This window comes from Choloepus didactylus, chromosome 2, assembly GCF_015220235.1.
Source record: "Choloepus didactylus isolate mChoDid1 chromosome 2, mChoDid1.pri, whole genome shotgun sequence".
NCBI lineage: Eukaryota > Metazoa > Chordata > Mammalia > Pilosa > Megalonychidae > Choloepus > Choloepus didactylus.
Window position 1 is genome coordinate 213603617 of NC_051308.1, and position 23603 is coordinate 213627219.

The following is a 23603-nucleotide window of genomic DNA, read 5'->3' on the forward strand; positions in this document are numbered from 1 at the left end:
GTCACTATCTCACCCATCCTGTCCCTGGAAACCCCGGTAATCTGATTTCTAACACCATAGATTAGTTTTGCTTCACTTTGAACTATCTAACAAATGTATCATAGATATGTATCCTGTGTGTCTAGCTTCTTTGGTTTGTGGTTATGCTTTGAAATTCATATGTTGTATCATTCTCATTGTTGTATAATATTCCATTGTCTGACTATACACTATTTATCCAATCTACTGATTACGGGCATTTGAGTTGTTTTGCAGTTTTCAACAATTATGACTAGTGCTACTATGAATATTATTGTACATACTTTTTGGTAAACATAGATAAGTGTTTCTGTTAGCTGTATATCTCAGAGTGGAAATCCTGAGTCATAGAGTATACATGTATCTAATTTTAGTAGATAAAGCCAAACAGTTTTTGTGGTTGGTTGCATTATGCACCCCAGAAGAAAACATGCTTTTAATCTATTCCTGTGGTTGTAGAACCCATTGTAAATAGAACCTTTTGAAGATGTTTTTAGTTAAGGTATGGTCCAAATGAATAAGGCTGGGCCTTAATCCTATTACTGAAGGCCTTATAGAGAAGACCACAGAGAAAAAGCTACATGGAAGCAAGAAGCTAAAAGTCAATGGAACCTGGAAGGGAAAGGAGAGGATGCCGTCATGTGCATTGCCATGTGATGGAAAAGCCAAGGACCTGGTGTGTCCAGCTCCTGCATGCTGTCTCTGTGGCTCTTGGTGGCGCAGCCTGCCAGAGGCTGCTTCTTGCTAGACCCACCAGGATGGGGCCTGAGGGCTGCTTGGGACCCAGAGGCCATGCAGGAGTACTGGGGGTGGTGGGACTAAGATGCGCCCATCCACTTTACAAACTGTGATGGTGTAATATTAACAACCAAAGGAAAATTTGGTGACTCTTTGATAGCTTTTGTGGTAGAAAATAATCTATATATTGATGGTTTTGGTGCATGTGACGGAATGTCAGCCTGGCTCTACCTGTCACCTCATCTTTGAAGAACATGTATTTGAAAAGTTACAAAGCAATCACTGATGAGGAAAATGACACACTTCATCTAAAAGATGCACTGTAGATGGGCTGCCAAATCTGTTTGATAAAATATATGGACAATGTATGCTTGAGTACCTGACACAGTAGCTGATGCCAGACTTACCAATGATATGGGCAAGGACTCCTAAGCTAGAATAAATAGAAATATTTTCAAGAAATTAAAAAAAAAAAAAAATTTAAGGACCCAAGGATCAGAGGCAGCCAGCCCCAGAATGCCACAGTTTTCAGGGAGAAAGCATCACTTTGCTGACACCTCAATTTTGGACTTCTCTTGGCCTCAAAACCATGAGCCTCAAAAACCTGTAGTTAAGCTAACCCATTGTATGGTATTTGTTTTAGCAGCTGGGAAACTAGACAGTTTTCCAAAGTGTTCATATCAATTTACACTACTACCAGTAGAGTATGAGAGTCTCAATTACTCTATATATCCTTAATAATGTCTGTTTTGTTTTGTTTTGTTTTTCATTTCAGCTGTTCTGGTGGGTGTGTTTAGGCTAAAGAGAAAAAGATATGGGGCATATTAAAAGAGAACAGCAGATAAAAGAATAATTGTATTTTAGGATAGGAGCTAAGCTAAGGGAGTGGAATTAGAAGCTTAGAAGAGATTCAAGATATAAGAAAGAGGATAACTGGTTAATTAAAGTTGACCTTAGGCAGGTAAGAGGGAATGAGAACAATACTACAGGTTAACCCTTTTTCTTGTGAGAAAGGAGTGAAGAAAGTAGGCATGACTGATAATGTAATTTCTTAGTGAGGTAAAAAGAAGGGGTGTGAGTGTTGGGGCAAGGTTAGAGACTCAAGGGGAATGGTAAAGAGAGCTAATGAAGAAGGAGTCAAAGGATTGTTAAATAACAGTGAATACCGTCTTTGAAGTTTTCGTGATTCATGTTTAGAAAGTTATGATTTAGGGCACTGACCACCCTGATTTCTCAATAGGGAACATTTAACTCTACAAGAGAATACCCTTTGATGGGTCAGAGAGAGGGGTCACATGCTCCACCCAGCTAATATACTCTTAACAGGATATCAAGTGGGATATTTTATCTGATGTCCTGGAATTTAAGCTAAGGCCCAAAGCACAGAACTAAAAGTGGTAAGACCCTACATTCTAAAGAGTGCCAAACTTTGGAGCCAGCCACCTTCCTTTTATGGGCTCACTGAGAGGAGCCAGTTCAGATAGGTCTCGCCATCAATTCCTCGGCTCTGGCCTCCTCTCATCTCACTCCCATTCCCTCAGTATAGGAGAGAGTGATTGTGGGTTTTGTGAGAATATGGAATTTTAGCTGTGAGTTAATGGGGTCCCTGAAGACAAGGGGGGATTCCATGAGAATCTGTTATCAAGATGAGAGCCTGCTAGAAGGGGAGACTTCCATGGCATTGCCGACTGGATACTTTCTGAACTTGAATTCATAGGCCCAATCTGCTGATTCCATAGGGCTAAAGTGCTAAGAGTTTCCGGAAGTAGTTTTGGGAACTTAAAAGAATTAAAGTGAGTAGAGGAGCTGGAACCGTGGAGCCAAGCAATGGGATGTCTAACCTAAAAACTTAGTTAGGTAAGTGTACCCTGATGGGGCCAAAAAAAGACACTGCTGTCTTTGAATGTTCTTAGCTACAGAAGGAGCTGGCATGAATCTAAACGCAACCCATACGGAGATTACCTCAATAGAGGTTAAGGTATTAGGGAAAATTAGAATGGACTACAGAGAGGCCAGTGTCATCTCTCCACTACTAATATGCTGGCAGTCAGCAATACCAGATGAGTTAGAGTTTTAGAAGGAAGAAGAGAAGGTATCTCTGAACCAGGCCATGATGTCCTCCTCTTCTAAAAGCTACCAGGACCAAAGATTTATGCTGTCCTAGGGAGGTGGAGGGTGGGAAGGAGGAGCCAAGCTTTAACTTGATTTGTAAATTTGTTTTAAAAACGAATAGGGATTGAGGCTCTAAGATGGCGGTATAGAGAGGAGAGGAGGCTGGTTAGTCCCCCTGGAACAACTAATAAAAAACCAGTAACAACTAGTGAATAATCCAGAATAACTGCAGGGGGACAAGCATGACCATCCACTCATCATACACCAACCTGAATTGGGAGGAATGCCTGAGATCATAGCATAAAATCTGTAAGTAAAAGCTGTGGATCCAAGCCGGGAGACCCCTCCCCCCATAGCCTGAGCTGCAAAGCCTCGTGGTACTAGAGAGATGCTCTCTTCCAGCAAGCGAATATAGCTCAGCTGAGCTCCAACTGGGGTTTTAATTAGTGAGTGTGGACGGCTCACTACAAGCTATGAATCCCCAACAAGCAGAGGCTTTGAGTGAGGACTGACCTAGGAGAGCTGGAGGGTCACCGTGGACTAGCCCTGAAGGGGACTTTCGGTCCCTGTTTCGGCTCAATGGAGAAAGCCTCAGCCATTTTCAGTTCCCAGTGCTCTCACCCAGACAAGGGTGGAGATAGCACAGGCAGAGAGAGACCACTGAAATGCTAATAACCTCTCCCAAGGGGTTCTATCTTCTCTAAGAGGAAAGGGGTGGGGCCCAGCTCTACTACCCACCTTCCATTCAGAAACAGACCCCAGAGCCTGGGGGAAAACAGCCACGGGCCACACCTCTTTACACTAGTCTGGAGTTACAGGCTGGCGGGCACCACCTGCTGGGCAGAAAAGCACAGTGACCTGAGGCATCATAGCGCCACCTGCTGGGCAGAAAAGCACAGTGACCTGAGGCATCACTGGATATTACTTCCTTCTGGGATCTGAGCCCATTCTGGTCTGGGAAAACTTGATTGGGGTAACCAAGGAAACCATGCCTAGACAACAGAAAACTATAACCTACACTAAAAATGAAGTTATGGCCCAGTTAAAGGAACAAATTTACACTTCAACTGAAATACAGGAATTGAAACAACTAATAATAAGTCAATTAAAAAAGTTTAGGGAAGATATGGCGAAAGAGCTGAACCGTATAATGGAAACACTGGGCATACATAAGGTAGAAATTGAAAGTTCATAAAACCAACTGGCAGAATCTATGGAAATGAAAAGCACAACACAAGAGATGAAAGACACAACAGTGGATCTCAAGAGGCAGAAGAAGGTACTCAGGAACTGGAGAACAAGGAACCTGAAAGCCTACACACAAAAGAACATATAGAAAAAAGAATGGGAAAATATGAGCAACATCTCCGGGAACTTAAGGACAAAACAAAAAGAATTTACATATCATTGGTGTCCCAGAAGTAGAAGAGAAAGGAAAAGGGGCAGAAACAATAACAGAGGAAATAATCAATGAAAATTTCCAATCTCTTATGAAAGACATAAAATTATGGATCCAAGAAGTGCAGAGTACCCTAACAGAATAGATCTGAATAGGCCTATGCCAAGACACTTAATAATCAGATTATCAAACATCAAAGATAAAGAGAATCCTGAAAACAGCAAGAGAAAAGTGATCCATCATACAAAGGAAGCTTGATAAGACTCTGTGCAGATTTCTCAATAGAAACCATGGAGGCAAGAAGGAAGTGGTGTGATATATTTAAGATACTGAAAGAAAAAAACCACTAACCAAGAATCCTATATCCAGCAAAACTATCCTTCAAATATGAGGGAGAGCTTAAAATATTCTCTGGCAACAGACAACAATAGAGTTTGTGAATAAGATACCTGCTCTACAGGAAACACTAAAGGAAGCACTGCAGACAGAAAGGAAAAGACAGGAGTGAGAGGTTTGGAAAACAATTTTGGGAGACAGTAGCACAGCAAAGTAAGTACACTGAACAAAGATGACGGTGAATATGGTTGAAAGAGGAAGGGCACCAGAACAAAAGACAAATGATAAGGACTGGGACTGTGTAACTCAGGGAAACCTAGGGTGTTCAACGATTTTCATAAAAGGTACAAACATGTTTTTACGTGTAGCAGAACAAATGAATGCCAACCTTGCAGGGTGTTAAAAATGAGGTGGTATTGGAAAAAAAATACCATCAATACAAACTAGAGACTACAGTTAACAGAAACATTGTATTATGTTTCCTTTAATGTAGCAAATGCAATATACCAATGCTAAATGCCTATAAGAGGGGGATATAAGGTAGGGGTATGGGACTCTTGGTATTGGTGATGTTGTCTGACTCTTTTATTGTACTTTAGTTTAATTTTATCTTTCCTTTTGTTGCTTTTTAGATGAAATTTTTTTTCTTTTTCTTTTGTCTCTCTACTTTCTTTGACTCTTCCCCCTTCTTCATAGAAGAAATGGAGATGTCCTTATATAGATAGTGGTGATGGTGGTGAATGCATAAATACGTGATTATACAAGGAACCATCGACTGTTTACTTGTGACAAAATGTATGGTGTGTGAACAAAACTGTCTTAAAAAAACATGTTGAAGACAACATGATGAAGAAACCTTGAGGGCACTATATTGAGTGAAATAAGTCAGATACAAAATGAGAAATATTGTATGGTCTCACCGATATGAACTAACTATAATATGTAAACTCATAGACATGAAATGTAAGTCACCAGGAAATAGAATGAGGCTAAAGAATGGGAAGTGGTTGCTTATTACGAGCAGAATGTTTAACTAGGTTGAACTTAAGTGTTTGGAAATGGACACAGGTGACAGTAGCATGTTATTGTGAGAATAATTAACAGTGCTGAATGGTGTGTGAATGTGGTGGAAAGGGGAAACTTAGAATCATGTATGTCACCAGAAGGAAAGTTGGAGGTTAAAATATGGGAATGTATAAAACAGTGAATCTTGTGGTGGACAATGTCTGCAATTAACTGTACAAATATTAGAGATCTCTTTCATGAGCTAGAACAAATGTATGACACTAGAACTAGGAGTTAATAATAAAGGGGTATATAGGGAAAAATATACCTATTGCAAACTATGTATACAGTTAGCATTTTAACATTCTTTCATTAACAGTAAGAATGTCATATACCAATACTATGAGTCATTAATTGGGGGGGGGGGGAGTTAGGGGTATGGGAGGATTTGAGTTTTCTGTTTTGTTTTTATTTCTTTTCTGGAGTAATGAAAATGTTCTAAAAATTAAAAAAAAATTAATTGTGGTGATGGATGCACAGCTGTGTGATGGTACCATGGGCAACTGATTGTGCACTTTGGATGATTATATGGTATGTGAACAATCTCAATAACATTGAATTAAAAAAAACGAATAGGGACTGTATAAGAGATGCTAAAAAGAGTTCTGTAGATTGAAAGAAAAAGACAATAGACAATAGATCAAAGCCACAAGAAGAAATAAAAGTCTCAAGTAGGGGCAAAACATGGGTTAACATAAATGTCAGTAGCATTGTATTTTTGTTTTATAACTCCACTTTTTAGTTCTTACAGGATCTAAAAGGCAAAATTATGAAAAGTAATGATAAATCAGTGGTTTTGGACTCAATGTGTAAATACGCAATTTGTGACAAGAACTACATAAAGGTGGGGGGAGGGGGCAGAGGGGCATAGGAACACAGTTTGTGTATACTATTGAGGTATCAAAGGAAATGAGATTATTATAGATTTAGGATGTTAAATTTAAGCCCAATAATAAGTACAAAGAAAACAATGGAGAATTATTAGAGACAGAAATTAAACTACAGGTTGTAAGGGGCAGGATGTGTGAAGGGAAATGGGAAGTCAATGCCTAATGAATGCAGGGCTTCTGTTTGGGGAGAAGGGAAAGTTTTAGTAATAGAACATGGTGAGGGTACTGCAACATAGTGAATATGATTAATCTCACTGAATAGTATGCTTGGGAGTGGCTGAAATGGGAAAGCTTATGTTGTATATATGTCCCCACAATTAAAAAAGAAAAAGAAGAAAGAGCAACTAATGAGACAATGACAATTAAAGACAATACATGATCCTGGATAAGATTTAACAAGGGAGGAGAGAAGGCTCAAAAGGACATTTTGGACATATAAAAAAAAGTGGAATACAGACTGTAATCTTTAAATCACTGTTAAATTTCTTGACCTTGATAACTTCATTTAACGTGCTGTGCCAGTTTGGATATATTATGCCCTCAAAAAGCCATATTCTTTAATGCAATCTTGTAGGGGCAGACTGATTAATCTGTTGATTAGGGTGGAACCGTTTGTTGAAATTATTTCCATGGAGATGTGGACACCACCCATTCAGGGTAGGTCTTAATTAAACCACTGGAGTCCTATAAGAGAGCTCACAAGAGAAGGATCTGAGAGCAGCTGACAGACTTTTGGAGAGATGCTTGTTGATGCTTTGAGATGTCTGGAGACATTTGGAGATGCTAGCCCAGAATTTGATCTGGAGAAGTTAAGAGAGGACCCCATTGCTTAGATGCACAGGAGCTGAGGAAGCTAAGAGAGAAAAGTCCAGAGACATTTTGGAGAAAGCCATTTTGAAACACAACTACGGAGCAAAGGACCAGCAGACACCAGTCATTTGCCTTCCCAGCTTACAGAGGTGTTCCAGATGACATTGGCCATTCTTCAGTGAAGCTATCCTCTTGTTGATGTCTTATTTTGGAAGATACTTTTATGGCCTCAGAACTGTAAATCTGTGACCTAATAAATCTCCTTTATAAAGGCCAATTCATTTCTGGTATTTTGCATAATGGCAACATTAGCAAACTGGAACAGGTGAATACATAAGTGAATATGCACTTAGGAAATAAGTATTCAAGGAGCATGATGTACAACACACACTCAAATGTTCAGAAAATAGATTAAGAAATAGACCGACAGACAGATGGATAGATAGATGACTTATAGATTGATGGATAAACAGAATGACATGGAAAATGTGGCAAAATGCTAAAATTGGTGGATTTGGGTATCTGGGGAGACAGGGGTAAACTGGAGTTCTTAATATGGAGTTTGGATTATTTTTGTAATTTTCCTGTAAACTGAAAGTACCTCAAATAAAAAGTTTAAAATTAAAAAAAAGAAAAAAATGAAGGAAAATAACAACTTTCCCAGATAAATCTGTTGCTAAAGAACTTGTTTCTAGCAGATCTGATTTACAAGAAATACTAAAGTGCTTTAAGCTGAAATCAAGAGCCCTAAGGTGGTGATTCAAATCTACATGAAAAATCAAAGGGCACCAGTAAAGGTAATTATGTAATTAATAAAAACAGCATTATTTTCCCTTTGCATAACTGATTTAAAATGTAACTGTATAAAATAATATGTACATAATGTATGGTTGGACCTATATGTGGAAATTTAATTATGTGTAAAATTCACCAATAACACAAAAGAGGTGGGTTGGAGTAAAGCTGTATTGGGCTAAGGATATGATGACAGATAGTACAGTAATAATTACAATAATGAATTTTTGGGCTTGTAACATTAATTAGATGCAATGTATAACAATAATACCACATAAAGGGAGAAAAGAAATAGAGTTATATAGGAGTGACATATGTCACTGGAATTAAGCTGGTATATATTTGAAGCTGATTCTGATAAATCAAGACGTATACAGTAAACTGTAGAGTGACCAATAAAAAAATTCAAAAGAATATAGTGGAAAAATCATTAAAAACTAAAATTCTACATTTGAAACTATTTACTTAATGCAAAAAGAAAGGAGTAACAAGGAATAGAGGAACAAAAAAGACATGAGACATACAGAAAACAAAAAGTAAAATGGCAGACATAAATCCAACTATGTGAATAATAACATTAGGTATGAATGGATCAGACAAGACTGTCAGACTGGATTAAAAAAACATGACACAACTATATGTTCACTAGAGGAAACAGTTTTGATTCAAAGATACAAATAGATTGAAAGGAAAAGGCTGGAAAAAGATATATCTTGTAAATAGCATCCAAAAGAAAGCTGGAGTATCTGTACTATATCAAACAAAATAGACCTTAAAACAAGGGGAAACATTTTAAAACAATAAAATGTCAATCCATCAGTAAGATATAACAATGATAAACATATATGCACCTAATAACAGAGCACCAAAAGACATGAAGCAAAAACTGACAGAAATGAAGGGAGAAATAGACAATTGACAATAACAGCTGGAGACTTCAATACCCCATTTTCAATAATGGATAGAACAAGTAGACATAATGGTCAAACCATCCCCCAAACGAACATTTGAGGACTCACACTTCTTGATTTCAAAACTTACTATGAAGCAATGGTAATCTAGATGGTGTGGTACTGGCATAAGGATAGACACAGAGATGTAGAGAATAGAATTTGAGAGTCTAGAAATAAACCTGTCCATGTATAGTCACCTGATTTTTGACAAGGATAGGATACAAGGACATTAAATGGGGAAAGAATAGTCTTCTAACAAACGGTGTTGTGCCAACTGAATAGCCACATGCAGAAGAATATTTGGACACTTATGCTATATATGAAATTTAACTCACAATGAATCAAAGACCCCAAATCTAAGAGCTAAAATAATAAAACCTTTAGAAGAAAACATAGGATTAAATCTTGGATTTGGCAAAAGATTCTAAGACATGACCAAAAGCACAAGCAAGAAAAGAAAAAGCAGATAAATTGAACTTCATCAAAATAATAAACTTTTGTTCTTCAAAGATACCATCAAGAAAGTAAAAAAGGCCCACAGAAAAGGAGAAAATACTTGTAAGTCTTCTACTGATAAGGGAATTCTATCTAGAATATATAAAGAACTCTTACAACTCAATAATAAAAAAGGCAAATAACCCAATTTACAAATGGGCAAAGGATCTAAATAGACATTTTTCCAAGGAACATGAACAAATGACCATGAAAAGATTCTTGACATCATTAGTTATCAAGGAAATGCAAATCAAAACCATAATGAGATACCACCTCACACCCACTAGGAAGGCTAGAACCAAAAAGGCAGATAATAAAAAGTGTTGATGATAATGTGGAGAAATTGGAACCCTCATATGTTGCTGTTGGGGATGTAAAATGGTGTAGCCACTTTGGAAAACAGTCCTCAAATGATTAAACATAGAATTACCATATGATCCAGCAATTATACTCCTAGGTATATACCCAAGAGAAATGAAAACATATGTCCCCATGAAAACTTGTACATGGATATTTATTGCAGCATTATTCATAATAGCCATTGGTGGCTATTTGGGCTACCCAAATACCCATCAATGGATGAATGGATAAATAAAATGTGGTCTATTTATACAATGAAATACTATCTGGCTATAAAAAGAAATGAAGTACTGATTCATGTTACAACATGGATGAAACTTGGAAACATTATGCTAAGTAAAAGATGCCAGTCACAAAAGTCCACATATTATGTAACTATATTCATATGAAAAACCAGTATAGGGAAATCTGTAGGGACAGAGAGTAGATTATTGTCTCAGAGTTGAGGAAGAACGATAGATGGCTGATAGATAAAGGGTACAGGGTTTCTTTCTTTCTTTCTTTTTTTACTGTGACTACCACATTTTATTCATCAATTTCACAAGTGACAGACATTTGTATTCATTTCTTGGCAACTAAAATTCATGCTGCAATGAACAAACTGGTACAAGGCTTTCTGGGTAAATGTGTCAGTATCTTGGGTAGGTGTATAATACTCAGAGTGGAAATGCTGGGCATTCAAGAATTTATTTTAGAAATTATTTCCTACCTTAAGGTTTTAAAGACATTCTCCTATAAAATAGTTCTATTATTTCTTTACATTTTCCTTTCTGAATTCTAGTATTCAGTATTTTAGAATTCATAAGAAATAAATACATTAATATATGATGATGGTAGATAATTATGTTTCCACATGAAGAATCAATTACTCAGATCATTTTTTGAACCACCCATGATTTACCTAATAAATTTGTGACGCCACTTCTACTAATTTTCCATAAATGCATGCCTATGTTTCTGGACTCAATATTCTGTTTCAATCTCTATTATCCATGGCTGCATTAAGAGCAAATAATTTTGATTATAGCTTTATAAATCACATGTGTAGCAAATGATATAGTTAAAGAAAACAATTTTGTCCCTTAATTTCACATCCATACACTTATATCTTTTTCTTATTGCTCTGGGTAGGTCTTCCAGGACCATGCTGATTAGTAGCAGGATAGCAGTCTCCATGACTGGATCCTGATTTTAATAGGAATGATCCTAAAGTAGAGCAATAACAATGCTTGTTGTGGGAGTTCTGCAAGCACAAGTTTTCATCATACTATGATATTTCTTCTTATTAAAAATCTCAGTATTTTAAGTTTTGAGTCACTGCTGAAGGATTTCCCACATTCATGTCACTTGGCTGTAAAATGAATTCTTTTTTTGTGCTATTAAGAATTCTGCTGAAGTTCTTCTAAATTCGAGGCATTCAAAGAGCTTAAATGAGAATGAATTCTTTGGCGTCCAACGTGGTGTGACTTCTGGCTAAAAGCTTTCCCACATTCACTACATTGATGTTTTTTTCACCTGTATAGATTCTCATATGTAAAGCAAGGGTTAAGAACTGAGAGAAGGCTTTCCCACATTCACTACAACCATAGGGTTTCTCATTGTATGACTTCTTTTTTTTTTTGGAAGATGGATCAACATTTTTTCTTCTAATATTTATTTATTTATTTATTTTTTTATCTTCATTTTATTGAGATATATTCACATACCACGCAGTCATACAAAACAAATCGTACTTTCAATTGTTTACAGTACTATTACATAGTTGTACATTCATCACCTAAATCAATCCCTGACACCTTCATTAGCACACACACAAAAATAACAAGAATAATAATTAGAGTGAAAAAGAGCAATTGAAGTAAAAAAGAACACTGGGTACCTTTGTCTGTTTGTTTCCTTCCCCTATCTTTCCACCCATCCATCCATAAACTAGACAAAGTGGAGTGTGGTCCCTATGGCCCTCCCAATCCCCTTGTCACCCCTCATAAGCTACATCTTTATACAATTGTCTTCGAGATTCATGGGTTCTGGGCCGTAGCCTGACAGCTCCAGGCATCCACCACCAGCTACCCCAATTCTCTGGAACCTAAAAAGGGTTGTCTAAACTGTGCGTAAGAGTGCCCACCAGAGTGACCTCTCGGCTCCTTTTGGAATCTCTCTGCCACTGAAGCTTACTTCATTTCCTTTCACATCCCTCTTTTGGTCAAGAAGATGTTCTCCGTCCCACGACGCCGGGTCTACATTCCTCCCCGGGAGTCATACTCCACGTTGCCAGGGAGATTCACTCCCCTGGGTGTCCGATCCCACGCAGGGGGGAGGGCAGTGATTTCACCTTTCAAGTTGGCTTAGCCAGAGAGAGAGGGCCACATCTGAGCAACAAAGAGGCATTCGGGAGGAGGCTCTTAGGCACAACCATAGGGAGGCCTAGCCTCTCCTTTGCAGCAACCGTCTTCCCAAGGGTAAAACTTATTCACCGTATGACTTCTTATATGCACAGTAAGATATGAGCTTTGACAGAAGACTTTCCCATATATTTTACACTTGTAAGGTTTATGACCTGTATGAATTCTTACACGTACAATAAGCGATGTGATTCGAAGGAAGGCTTTTCCACATTTATTACATTCATAGGGTTTCTCCTCTGTATGAATACTGTGATGTTTAATGAGGTATTGCTTCTGCCTGAAGATAGTTCCACATTCATTACATTTAAGGGTTTCTTTCCGAAAGGAATTTTCTCATGCTCAGTGAGATTTGATTTCCCAAGGAAGGCTTTTCCATATTCCTTACATGTATAGGATTTCTCTCCAGTATGACTTCTCTGGCACCTAATGAGGCTTGACTTCTAAATGAAAGCTTTCCCACATCCTTTACATTTATAAGACTTCTTTCCAGTATGGGTTTGTTGATGGATAATGAGGTTTTCCATTTGGTTAAAGGCTTTTCCTCATTCATTACATTGACAGGGTTTCTTTCCACTATGAATGTTCCAATGTTTAAAGAAGTATTGCTTCTAGCTGGAGGCCCTTCCACATTGATAACATTCAAATGGCTTCTCTCCAGTATGAATTTTTTCTTGCCCAGTGAGATATGATTTGTCACTGGAGGCTTTCCCACAGTGCTTACACACATCGAGTTTCTTTCCAGTATGATTTCTCTGGTGCCTAATGAGGCTTAACCTCAGAATAGAAGCTTTCCCACATTTATAAAGTTTCTTCCCAGTTTGATGTTTCTGATGTGAAAGGAAGTTTCACTTCTGGCTGAAGACTTTTCACATTTTCTACATTTTTATGGTTTCTTCCCTCTATGATGTCTCAAACATAAGAGTAAGAGATGACATTAAAGTGAACACTTTACCACATACAGAACATTCATGCGATTTCTCTCCAATATGTATTTTCTCATGCTCTATAAAGTTTGCTTCAGGGTAAAGGTTTTTCCACATTTATTACATTCATGTTTTCTCTCCAGTTTGAATTTGTTCATGTTGAAGATGTTATTTGGGTTGAAGGCTTTCCAATATTTCTATCATGCTCAGGGTTTTTCTCCTACAAAACTTCCCTAGATAAGACATGGATGAAAAATTCCAGTACTAATTCTTAGTTACCTAATGAAGATGAATTTATGATAGAAGACTTTTCTCACATCAATTACCCTGAAAAGAGATGATTACAAAAATGGATGAAATTTCTCATATTCATAACGGTCCTTTCTTAGACAGCTTCTCTCATATTTAAGTATAAATTATTTTCCAAATGCTTTCAAACTGAGTCAAATACTTAAAGGTGTAGTCTTGAAGAATAAGTATCTGTGCCCAGAGGAAACTTTTCTGTTTCTTAGGTTTTCTGACTTTTCTATCAGTCTATTTTTATGGAGAAGGATGAAACTTGACTAACAAGTCTTTCACGGTGCATCCTTATCCATTTATAAACTTCCCAGTCTTCTTTTGGAGAACATCTCCTTTACAATTCTTCAATCATCTGTTGCTCTTGTTTGAACCCATGACTTTAAACTTGTAAACAGAAAAGTGACAGAATTTAGATATTACTGTTGGCAATCAGAGCAGCATCCCAGAATTCAGGCTGAAACTTTAGGATCTTTAGGGTTTTTGAAGGATAAGGAAGGATAAGATCTGCACAAAGAAGCTGGGAAATGCTGAACACTGCCATGTCACAGGAGGTGAATCCTTCCCTTCTGCCTCCTCAGACACATTGCAAGCTCAGGGAATCTTTCCCTTCAGTCTCCCAGGCCTGGTTTGGAACCCAGAAGCCCAAGATCCTCATCCGGCAGAATGATGCAAGGAGCCAAAATCAACTGGGTGTCTTTTTTTTAAAATACAGTTTTATTGAGCTATATTCACAGACCATATAATTATCCACGTATACAACCAGCTATTCACAGTACCATCATATAGTTATGAATTGATCACCAGAATCAACTTCTGAACATTTTCCTTTTCCTTACTCCAAACAAACAGAAAACTGTAAAAAGGAACACCCAAAACATTCCATCCCCCCATCCCACCTTATTTCTCATTTAGTTTTTGTCCCCATGTTTCTACTCATTTGTCCATACACTGGATAAAGGGAGTGTGAGCCACAAGATTTTCACAATCACACAGTCACACTGTGTAAGCTACATAGTTATGCAATCATCTTCAAGAATCAAGGCTACTGGGTTGCAGTTCGACAGTTTCAGCTATTTCCTTCTAGCTATTCCAATACACTAAAAATGAAAGAGGGATACCTATATAGTGCATAAGAATGCCCTCCAGAGTGACCTCTTGACTCCATTTGAAATCTCTCAGCCACTGAAACTTCAATTTGTTTCATTTTGCTTCCCCCTTTTGGTCAAGAAGATTTTCTCAATCCCACGATGCCAGTTCCAGGCTCATCCCCAGGAGTCATGTGCCATGTTGCCAGGGATTTCTACTCCTGGGAGTCATGTCCCATGTAGGGGGGAGGGCAGTGAGTTCACCAGCTATGTGGGCTTAGAGAGAGAGAGAGGGGGCCACATCTTAGCAACAAAGAGGTTTTCTGGGGGAGACTCTTAGGCTCAATTATAAGTAGGTTTAACCTCTCCTTTGCAGCAACAAACTTCACCAGGGGCATGCCCCAAGATTGAGGGCTCATCCTATCAAATTGCTAGCCCTCAATGTTTGTGAGAATATCAGTAATACCCCAGCCCAGGTGGGGAAGTCTAACATTTCTGCATTTTTCCCCAGTTCCCCAGAGGAGTGCTGCAAATGTAACCTCATTCTCTGCCCAAATTACTTTGGGATGTATCGGGATTTCACATGAAATTGTACAAATCTACCAGATGGCAACTGGGTCTCTTTTTGAGGTGACAAAAATGTTCTAAAACTGACTGTGGTGATTGGTGCAACATATCTTTAAATAAACTAAAAACTAATGAATTGTACATTTTAAATTGGTGAATTGTATAGTATGTGAATTATATCTCAATAAAGCTGTTTAAAAAAATGAATAGTTTTACTTCAAAATAAAATGAGGAGGGGGGAATGGAACTGAGTCGTAAACACCAATAAAACTAATTTCTAAAAGTGTCAAGAAGCTATGGAATTTGGCCAAAATGTCATTAAAAAACCTGTTACTGATAGATTTAAAAGAAGTAATTAAATAAAATAAACTCTTATATTAAACTCGTTAGAAATGATTGGAAGACCTGTTTGTTTGTTTTTTTTTTAAATCTCAGAGAAGTGTGAAGATTCAAATAAGCTGAGAAGACATGTAAAAAACACAATCTTTAGTTTCTATTAAGTATTCTTGGTTATTTGTGAACTAGAACAGAAATTTTGAATTGGTGCCTGTTTTAGTTAGCTAAAGCTGATGAAATGCAATAAACCAGAAATGGTTGGCTTTTACAATGGGGATTTATTAACTTAGAAGTTTACAGTTCTTCGGTTGTGAAAAATGTCCAAATCAACGCATCATCAAGATAATACCTGGACTCTGAAGATAGGCTGCTGGCATCCTCAGCTCCTCTGTCACATGGGAAGGCACATGGTGGCGACTGCTGGTCCTTCTTTCTCGGGTTTTGTTGCTTTCACCTCCTGGCTGCTGTCTGTGCGGCTTTCTTTCTGAGCTTCTGTGTCCTTTTCTCTCAGCTTCTCGCGGGCTTTCTTCTCTGAGCTTCTCTGTGTGTTTTATCCTCTTATAAAGGACTCCAGTAAGAGGATTAAGACCCACCTGGGGCATACACCAACTGAAATAATCTAATAAAAAGGTCCCACCCACAACAGGTGTACACCCACAGGAATGAAAGAGCATGATGTTTTCTGGGGTACATACAGCTTCAAACCATCACAGTGTCCCAAAGGAAAAGTAATTGCTAAAGTTCCTGATTAAAAACAGTGTAGAAATATTCCTGTCTTGAAGATTCAGAATGACCATTAGCATAACAATGGTCCCCAAAAGTTCTAGAGTAAAAAACCTGTTTAACCAGCATTTACAAAATTTATTTTAATAGAGAATCGTTTATTCCCACTCTGTTGATATTTATTAAAAAGCCACAGTACTAGCACTCAGTGATACAGGTTCAATCTCTAGAGGTACTATTAAACTTTGTTTTGCTAAGAACCTAAAACAGTTTTGGGCTATATCCCCTCAGAAATTCTAGGAGTGTGGGTTCACTCTCTGCTGTTGGAATGTTTGCGAAGCATTGAATTAAAGCATAAATTCTACTTAGTATAGTTAACAAATTAAAAAAAAAGATTTTCTAAAAAGAGAAAGAAAAGACTCTTAAAATTGTTTAACATATAGTTCCACTGAAACATAAAGCTGTAATGGTATAATTGAGCTCTTTCATATGTTCAATATCTGCCAGTAAATGAAAGTTTTCTATGAACTATTATCATCAAAAAGAAGTAAATGTCAAAAGAACAATCAGGTACTTTAAAATTTTTTGAAGTTGTAGGTTAAATTAAGGAATCACTTTAGGGAGATTCATTCTTTTAAATTATATATTCTAGTATTTTCATAGAAATAAGCACCTCTCATGGTAAGTGAGGGGAAGAAATTTATTTAATTAAAGTTTCATCTAAATTTCATGTGAAAACAATTTGGAATGTAAAGAAGAGGATTTCTTTTTCCTTTTTCTGAGATGTAAAAAGTAGACATAAGAATGGAAATTTCTGTATTAAAACATTTCATTCAAAGTGTAGGCTTACCTGTATTCCAGCATGGCTACAGAGGTAAAAATCAAACTCATATGGGTGTGTAATGTCTGTATCAACTGTTGTTCCAGCTGGGATATTGCCGCTTCTTCCTACCTAGATTCGTTTGGTCAAAATTTAAACAAATAAGACAAAGGTAAAGAATGCGCCTGAAAGCTTTTTGCAAAAGATATATAAATATATAGGCTGATCCCATGTTTCACTATTTTCAGCTATTACGTAAGCAGGCATTAAAAACAGATCTTATTCTAGTCCTACCTACCTGACACAAATTCCTATTCTTCCTTTTCTTCCTATTTTTATATGTTGTTGAAAGCAAGAACTGATAAACAATAAGGAGTTACTTAGTTTCTACTACTGCTTAGCTAGCAGTTGCTCCCAATCTGGGAGGAAGACATTTAAAACTTTTTTTCCAGTTACTTTAAGTGCTCAGGATTTATGGTATCAGTACAAAGCAGGTACTGTTAAATGTGTTTACTTGTGAAAATAAGTATTTTCCTTGGAGAACACTGTACATTTAGAGAGAAAGAATGCTGACAATAACATCAATAGTCACCATTTGTCGGGCATTAATGTGCCAGGTACTTTACATACACTGTTTCTCATCATAATAATCCTGAAAGTCAGGTATTATTCCCATTGTTTGGGGAAACCAATTCTCAGGTGGTGGTGTTTTTTTTTTTAATAATTTTTTTTTATAATTTGCCCAATAGCTCACAATAAACAGCACAACTGGGAGTAATACACTGAAATATCTGCAAAGGCCCTATAACTTTTACTTCATACTATCAATTTCAATATCTTGCAAGAAAACAGAGCAGATATGATGTGACTAAAATGATTCACAATTCCTGATAACGAAAAGTTCCCAATGAGATATTTAAAAATGCATATGTATACCCATCTCCTCCTTATCCTCACCATATTTAAAATTAACCATAAGTCTAAGTTTACAAGGCCAGCAAATCAAAAACTATTTTACTGACTCAGACATTATTTTTGCCATGTAAGAGACTACCATTAGGTAGTGACTTGAGTTATAGTTGTGTGGATCAACAGGCTAGCCTTTACTAAACAAAACAAAGGTAATAGCTCATAATCTATTCAATTATGCCTACTTAAAAAAAACCTGAAACTTAACTCTAATAAATTAGCAACACATAAATCATCTAATTAATACCTATAAAATGTTGTACCCTATTTAGAGAGGCAATAGACTGCCTTGGTTTATATCACAGCTCTACCACCTACCAGTATGATTTAGGGCATGTTATTTTATATTTCCTTGTCTCCATTTCCTCATCTATAATTACTCTTCACCTAGTATCAGTAGCATTATCTAGAGCAAAGGTGAAAGAAAATCATATATACAAAGGACTGACACAATTAATGTCAGACTTTGTAATCATTAAACCTAATATAGGCTTTCCTAATCCTACTTTTGAAGAAACATTTGGTTTTCTAAGTATAGAAATATACTTAGCAATTTGGGATCAAAGGCCTTTAACAACCTGGAGGCCATAATAAAACTGTAACTACTGCGATTAGACAGATGGTATACAGCACAGTGGTTCAGAGCACTCTGGAGGCAGATTGCCTGGATTTGAATCCTAACTCTACCAATTATTAGCTTTGTAACCTCAGGCAAGTTATTTTATGTCCATGTGACAACTTTCCTCATGTATAAAACGGGGATAATAGTAACTATCTCATAGTGTTGTTTTTGAGGATTAAATGAGTTAAATTTAAGAAAAACAGAACATTGTCTATTATTATTTCCTCTTCTCTATTATTGCCATCACCACTATTACCACCACCCCTACAACTAATCTTTATTGATTACTTAATATATGACAAAATTTTCTAAGTATGTTATATATTTTAATTTGTTTATTCTTCTCAACAACCCAAATAAGGTAGATACTAATATTATAAATATCATGCCAAGAAAGAAACAGATACAGAGATGTTAAGTTACCTGCCCGAAGTTACAGAGCTAGTAAGTATGCCAAAGAGAAGGAACTCCTCTCTCTCTTAGTCCTTTCCACTGAATTCTTTTCCCAAGGGGTACTAACATGCTACCATTAGGTTTCTCTGCTGCAAGATTTGCCAGATGGGGGCAATTGGGCAGGGCAATAGAAATGATAGCAAAATTGCTACTTGCCTATGTTGTACACAGATAAGAAGACAACATATCCCTAGATACTTATATATCTCCCTTCTCTTCCAAATCATAAAATACATGTTTATATTATAAAATAGAAACATAATTCTGTGAATTTTAAAGGAACATTGTTTAAAAGTATGCATGAATTTATCCTAACCACTCTAGAAAGTTCACAGATTTTACAAAAACTAAATTTTGTCAAGATATTTTAAAAAGGATTTTAACTTTTTTCTTCTGAACATCTGAACATCTTGGAAAATATGAATACAAAGAACAATTTTAAAACTATAAAGGTTTCCTCATAATAATGAAAAAGCAGAATGGGATTTTGAACTTTGGAGTGTTAGGTGCTTGTTAAGGGCTCTATGAAAAATGTTAGATAAGCTGGGCTTATAACAGTATTACAACAGATGTGAGATTACCCGTTCTGTCCTGTCAGCGCAAAATAATCGAGTATGATGCCTCTTCTGAACTACAATGTAAGTTATTCCAGGTTGATAGTCTTTCTCCAAACTGATGCAGGCTTCACGGATTGCTAGAAGTTCATAATATAATACCTAGAGAATATGAATAGAAAGATTTGATATAGTCAGCTATATAGTCAAATATAGTCTTCTACATACTTCAAAGTAATATAATGATTTAGTCTTAGAATTTCTCAATTTCACCACTTTACAGCCAAATATACTCTGTATTTCTTCTTAACTATTATCACAGCATGGTCTTAGCAATCAAAGCTTCCACATTCTTATCTTAAGTGAGCATTTTTAAAAGGAAAATCTAATGAAGCATCAAATTTTAACTTTAGGAAATCTCAATGTAAGGTTTTTAACTTCAGAGTTAGATATCGTATTTATAAACACAGTATCTGGTTTAATTGTAGCATGATGAGATCCCAGGGAACCAACCTGTCTAAACTGTCCCTCTGAAACACCATCTCGATAAAAGATGATACGAGTAGGTTTGAACCGAGTTGACTTATAAAACTGAATAAGAAGTTCCCGAACCATGGAGGCCAAGTCCTGGATGATCTCCTGTCGGGGTCTCTGAACTCTTACTGTGGCGCAGTATCTGCTTGGGTGGGCATCCATACTACCTACAACCTAGGTTTGAAAAGGTAAAGAAAAATATAAATTAAGAAAATAAAAACTACCTGGATTATGCTTACATTTGTATTTTACTATAACATTACTATTTAGTGCATTTTCACTTTGAAAGCAATAAAAAATAAGTTACTTAAGTCTTTAAGAGGAAGAAAATAAGTAAAAAAGATGATCCATTCAAACCTTCGATTTCTTTTTATATCTCTTCTACTTTAGCAATCCACCCCAGAAGCCATATTTAAGACTCTGACGTCATTTTAGAACTGTTAGCTTCATAAATTTTAAGATCAGAATTTTCCCTCTCCTACTGCAATGTCTTAGACTTCTTTCTCCTGGGCCACCACTCCTAGTAAATATTGTTCTTCTACCTTAGTGATTCCTTTAGACCCCAAACTGCCACCAATTCTAAAATCTATTAGCTCCTTCCTGACTTCATTTCCTCCTGAACTCTATGGTTAGTTAACACCATTATTTCCAGGTACCTCAGGTACCCCAGGTACCTTGTCCTTTTGATGTATTTACCATGGCCAAACCTGAATCAATTAAACTTTCTGCATTCTAGGTTTCTATTCCTGGGCTGACAGGTACCAATAAATAATAACTTTAAACAATCACGAATTTGTTGCTTTCCAACTTGATATGATTTAGGCATGCTAACTGTTGAACAGCTGAGTAGGTGTGGATCCTTAATATTGCTCATAGCAAACTTTTAACTTTTTCCAATCAGTTCCTTTAAGCAGTTCTTAGAATCTGCCTTTCTACCTTAAGCTCCATACCAGACACAAATTCCCTTATATTAAGAAAATGCTCACTAATTCTTAACTCCTTTCTGTATCATCATTCTAAGCATCTCTTATCCACCATGTTGTATAAAGATGTTGCACCAATAATAAAATCTTCTCTTCTTCTCTATCTCCTTTGGCTTTCCTTATTCATAGCCAAATCTTCCCTATCCTACAAAAATGCCCTTGGACTATGCTGCCTCCTCAAGGTATTACCCTTTTTCCCAATATCCCTTCATTATCAAACTTGATGAAAGGGCAGCGTTCCTTTATTGCCTCTATATCTGTCCTTCAAATTCCTGCAATCTGGCTTTACCTTCAACCACTCTAATGAAATTAATTTCTTACACTGCTTAAATTCTAACCTTTTTCATATAATGTCATACATAGAGAATAATAATATTTGTATGGCACAATAAGGTAAACCAGAGAGGATTTGAGGGCAATTATATAAAGCTTAGTGAAAAAAATGTTTTGTCTATATGATGCAGCTATAAGAAAAATAAAATATTTGGAGTGATATATATATTAAATACTGAATTTTTGAAAAAATTCCCATAAGTTAAAAAATATTTTAAATATTTAAATGAGAAACTTGAGATCACTTCTATGAACATTTAATAATTTTATATCAGGTCTTATTCTTGAAATGACTTCCCCAGTTTTTAAAATTGAGATTTTCTAATGATTACTTTAAAAAATTATCTTAAAAAATCCATAAAAATATTGTTCCAGTCTTTCCAACAAGAATGTCATGGGGAAAAAACCTTGATCGGATAATGGTTTGAACAGTTGATTGAAAAAATTTTGGGGACACCTGGAGACATATGAATATGACCAAGTATCAGATCTAAGAGAATTATTACTACTTTTATTAGATGTGATAGTGGTATTGCCTTTATTTTTTATGAATTATTATATCTTTTTCAGAGATTAATGCTGAATTGTTAGGGGTTAAATGCTATGATTATTTTTAATTTACTTTAAAATAAAAAACAGATGAAACAAATATGGCAATGTTAAAAATATTATATCAGAAGAAAACAGGGGATAGTCTTCAGGACCTTGTATTTGGGAATGGAGTCTTAGGTATGACACCAAAAACAGGAGCAACAAAAGAAAAAACAGATAAACTGGAGTTTACCAAAATTAAAAACTTTTGTTCTTCAAAGGACACCACCAATAAAGTGAAAAGATAACCTACAGAATGGAAGAAAATATTTGGAAACCATATATTTGATAAGGATTTAATATCCAGACTATATAAAAAACTCCTACCGCACAACAATAAAAAGACAACTCAATTAAAAAATAGGCAAAGGACTTGAACATTTTCCCAAAGAAGAAAAACAAATGGTCAATAAGCACATGAAACAATGCTCAATATCATTAGTCATTAGGGAAATACAACTCAATATCACAATGAGATACCACCTCACACCCACTAGGATGGTTATAATAAAAAAGACAGACAATAATGAGGATGTGGAGAAACTGGAACCTTTGTATATTGCTGGTGGAAATGTAAAATGGTTCATAACCTGTGGAAAACAGTTTGGCAATTCCTCAAAAAGTTAAACAGAGAATTACCATAGAACCCAGCAACTCCACTTTTAGGTATATACCCCACAGAAATGAAAGTGGGGACTCAGATACTTGTGCACCAATGTTCATAGTAGCATTATTCACAATAGCCAAAAGGTGGAAACAACCCAAGTGTCCATCAACAGATGAAAGGATAAACAAAATGTGGTATATATACACAATGGAATATTATTTATCCATAAAAAGAATGAAGTTCTGATACATGCTACAACATGGGTGAACTATGAAGACATCGTAATTGAGTGAAATAAGCCAGACAAAAAGGGCAAATATTGAATGATTCCACTGAAACGAAATACCTAGAATAAGCCAATTCATAGAAATGGAAAACAGATTCAGGATTTCCAGGGATTGGTCGTAGGGGGGACAGGGAATAGGGAATTATTGCTTAATGGGTACAGAGTTTCTGTTTGGGGTGATGAAAAAGTTTTGGTAATGAATGGCTGTGCTGATAGCAAAACACTGTAAATGTAATTAATGCCACTGAACTGTACACTTAAAAATGGTTAAAATCGCAAAAAAAGTTTTATATGTAAATTTTATATGAGATAGATATCTCTGTGAAAAAAAATGTAATATTTCAATTCCAGGGTTTATATATATGTGCCCACATTAAAAAATTTTAAATCAAATCTGCATAAGTATATATGGGAGTTCATTAAATTATTCTCTTTACTTTTCTGTATGCTTGAAACATTTTATAATACCAAGTCAAAAAAAATCTTGATAGCCCTTGGATGAGAAATACTTTAAAAAAAAAAAAAGGGAATAGCAAGAGAC

At 36.2% G+C, this 23603-nt stretch overlaps 1 protein-coding gene and 1 pseudogene across 4 annotated transcripts in view; both read right to left on the reverse strand.

Moving 5' to 3' along the window:
- LOC119527573 (protein argonaute-3) overlaps positions 1–23603 on the reverse strand; it is a 180672-nt gene that overhangs the window by 7584 nt on the left and 149485 nt on the right. For 3 of the 4 annotated variants that reach the window (XM_037827735.1, XM_037827738.1, XM_037827737.1), the window contains 3 exons: positions 20242–20436; positions 19756–19890; positions 17161–17262 (listed from right to left, as the gene is read on the reverse strand). In XM_037827735.1, coding sequence (XP_037683663.1) covers positions 17161–17262; positions 19756–19890; positions 20242–20436 — 432 coding nt within the window. The remainder of the gene's footprint in view (positions 1–17160; positions 17263–19755; positions 19891–20241; positions 20437–23603) is intronic. The other variant, XM_037827736.1, reaches the window with a different exon arrangement.
- LOC119528197 lies at positions 1528–13376 on the reverse strand (annotated as a pseudogene).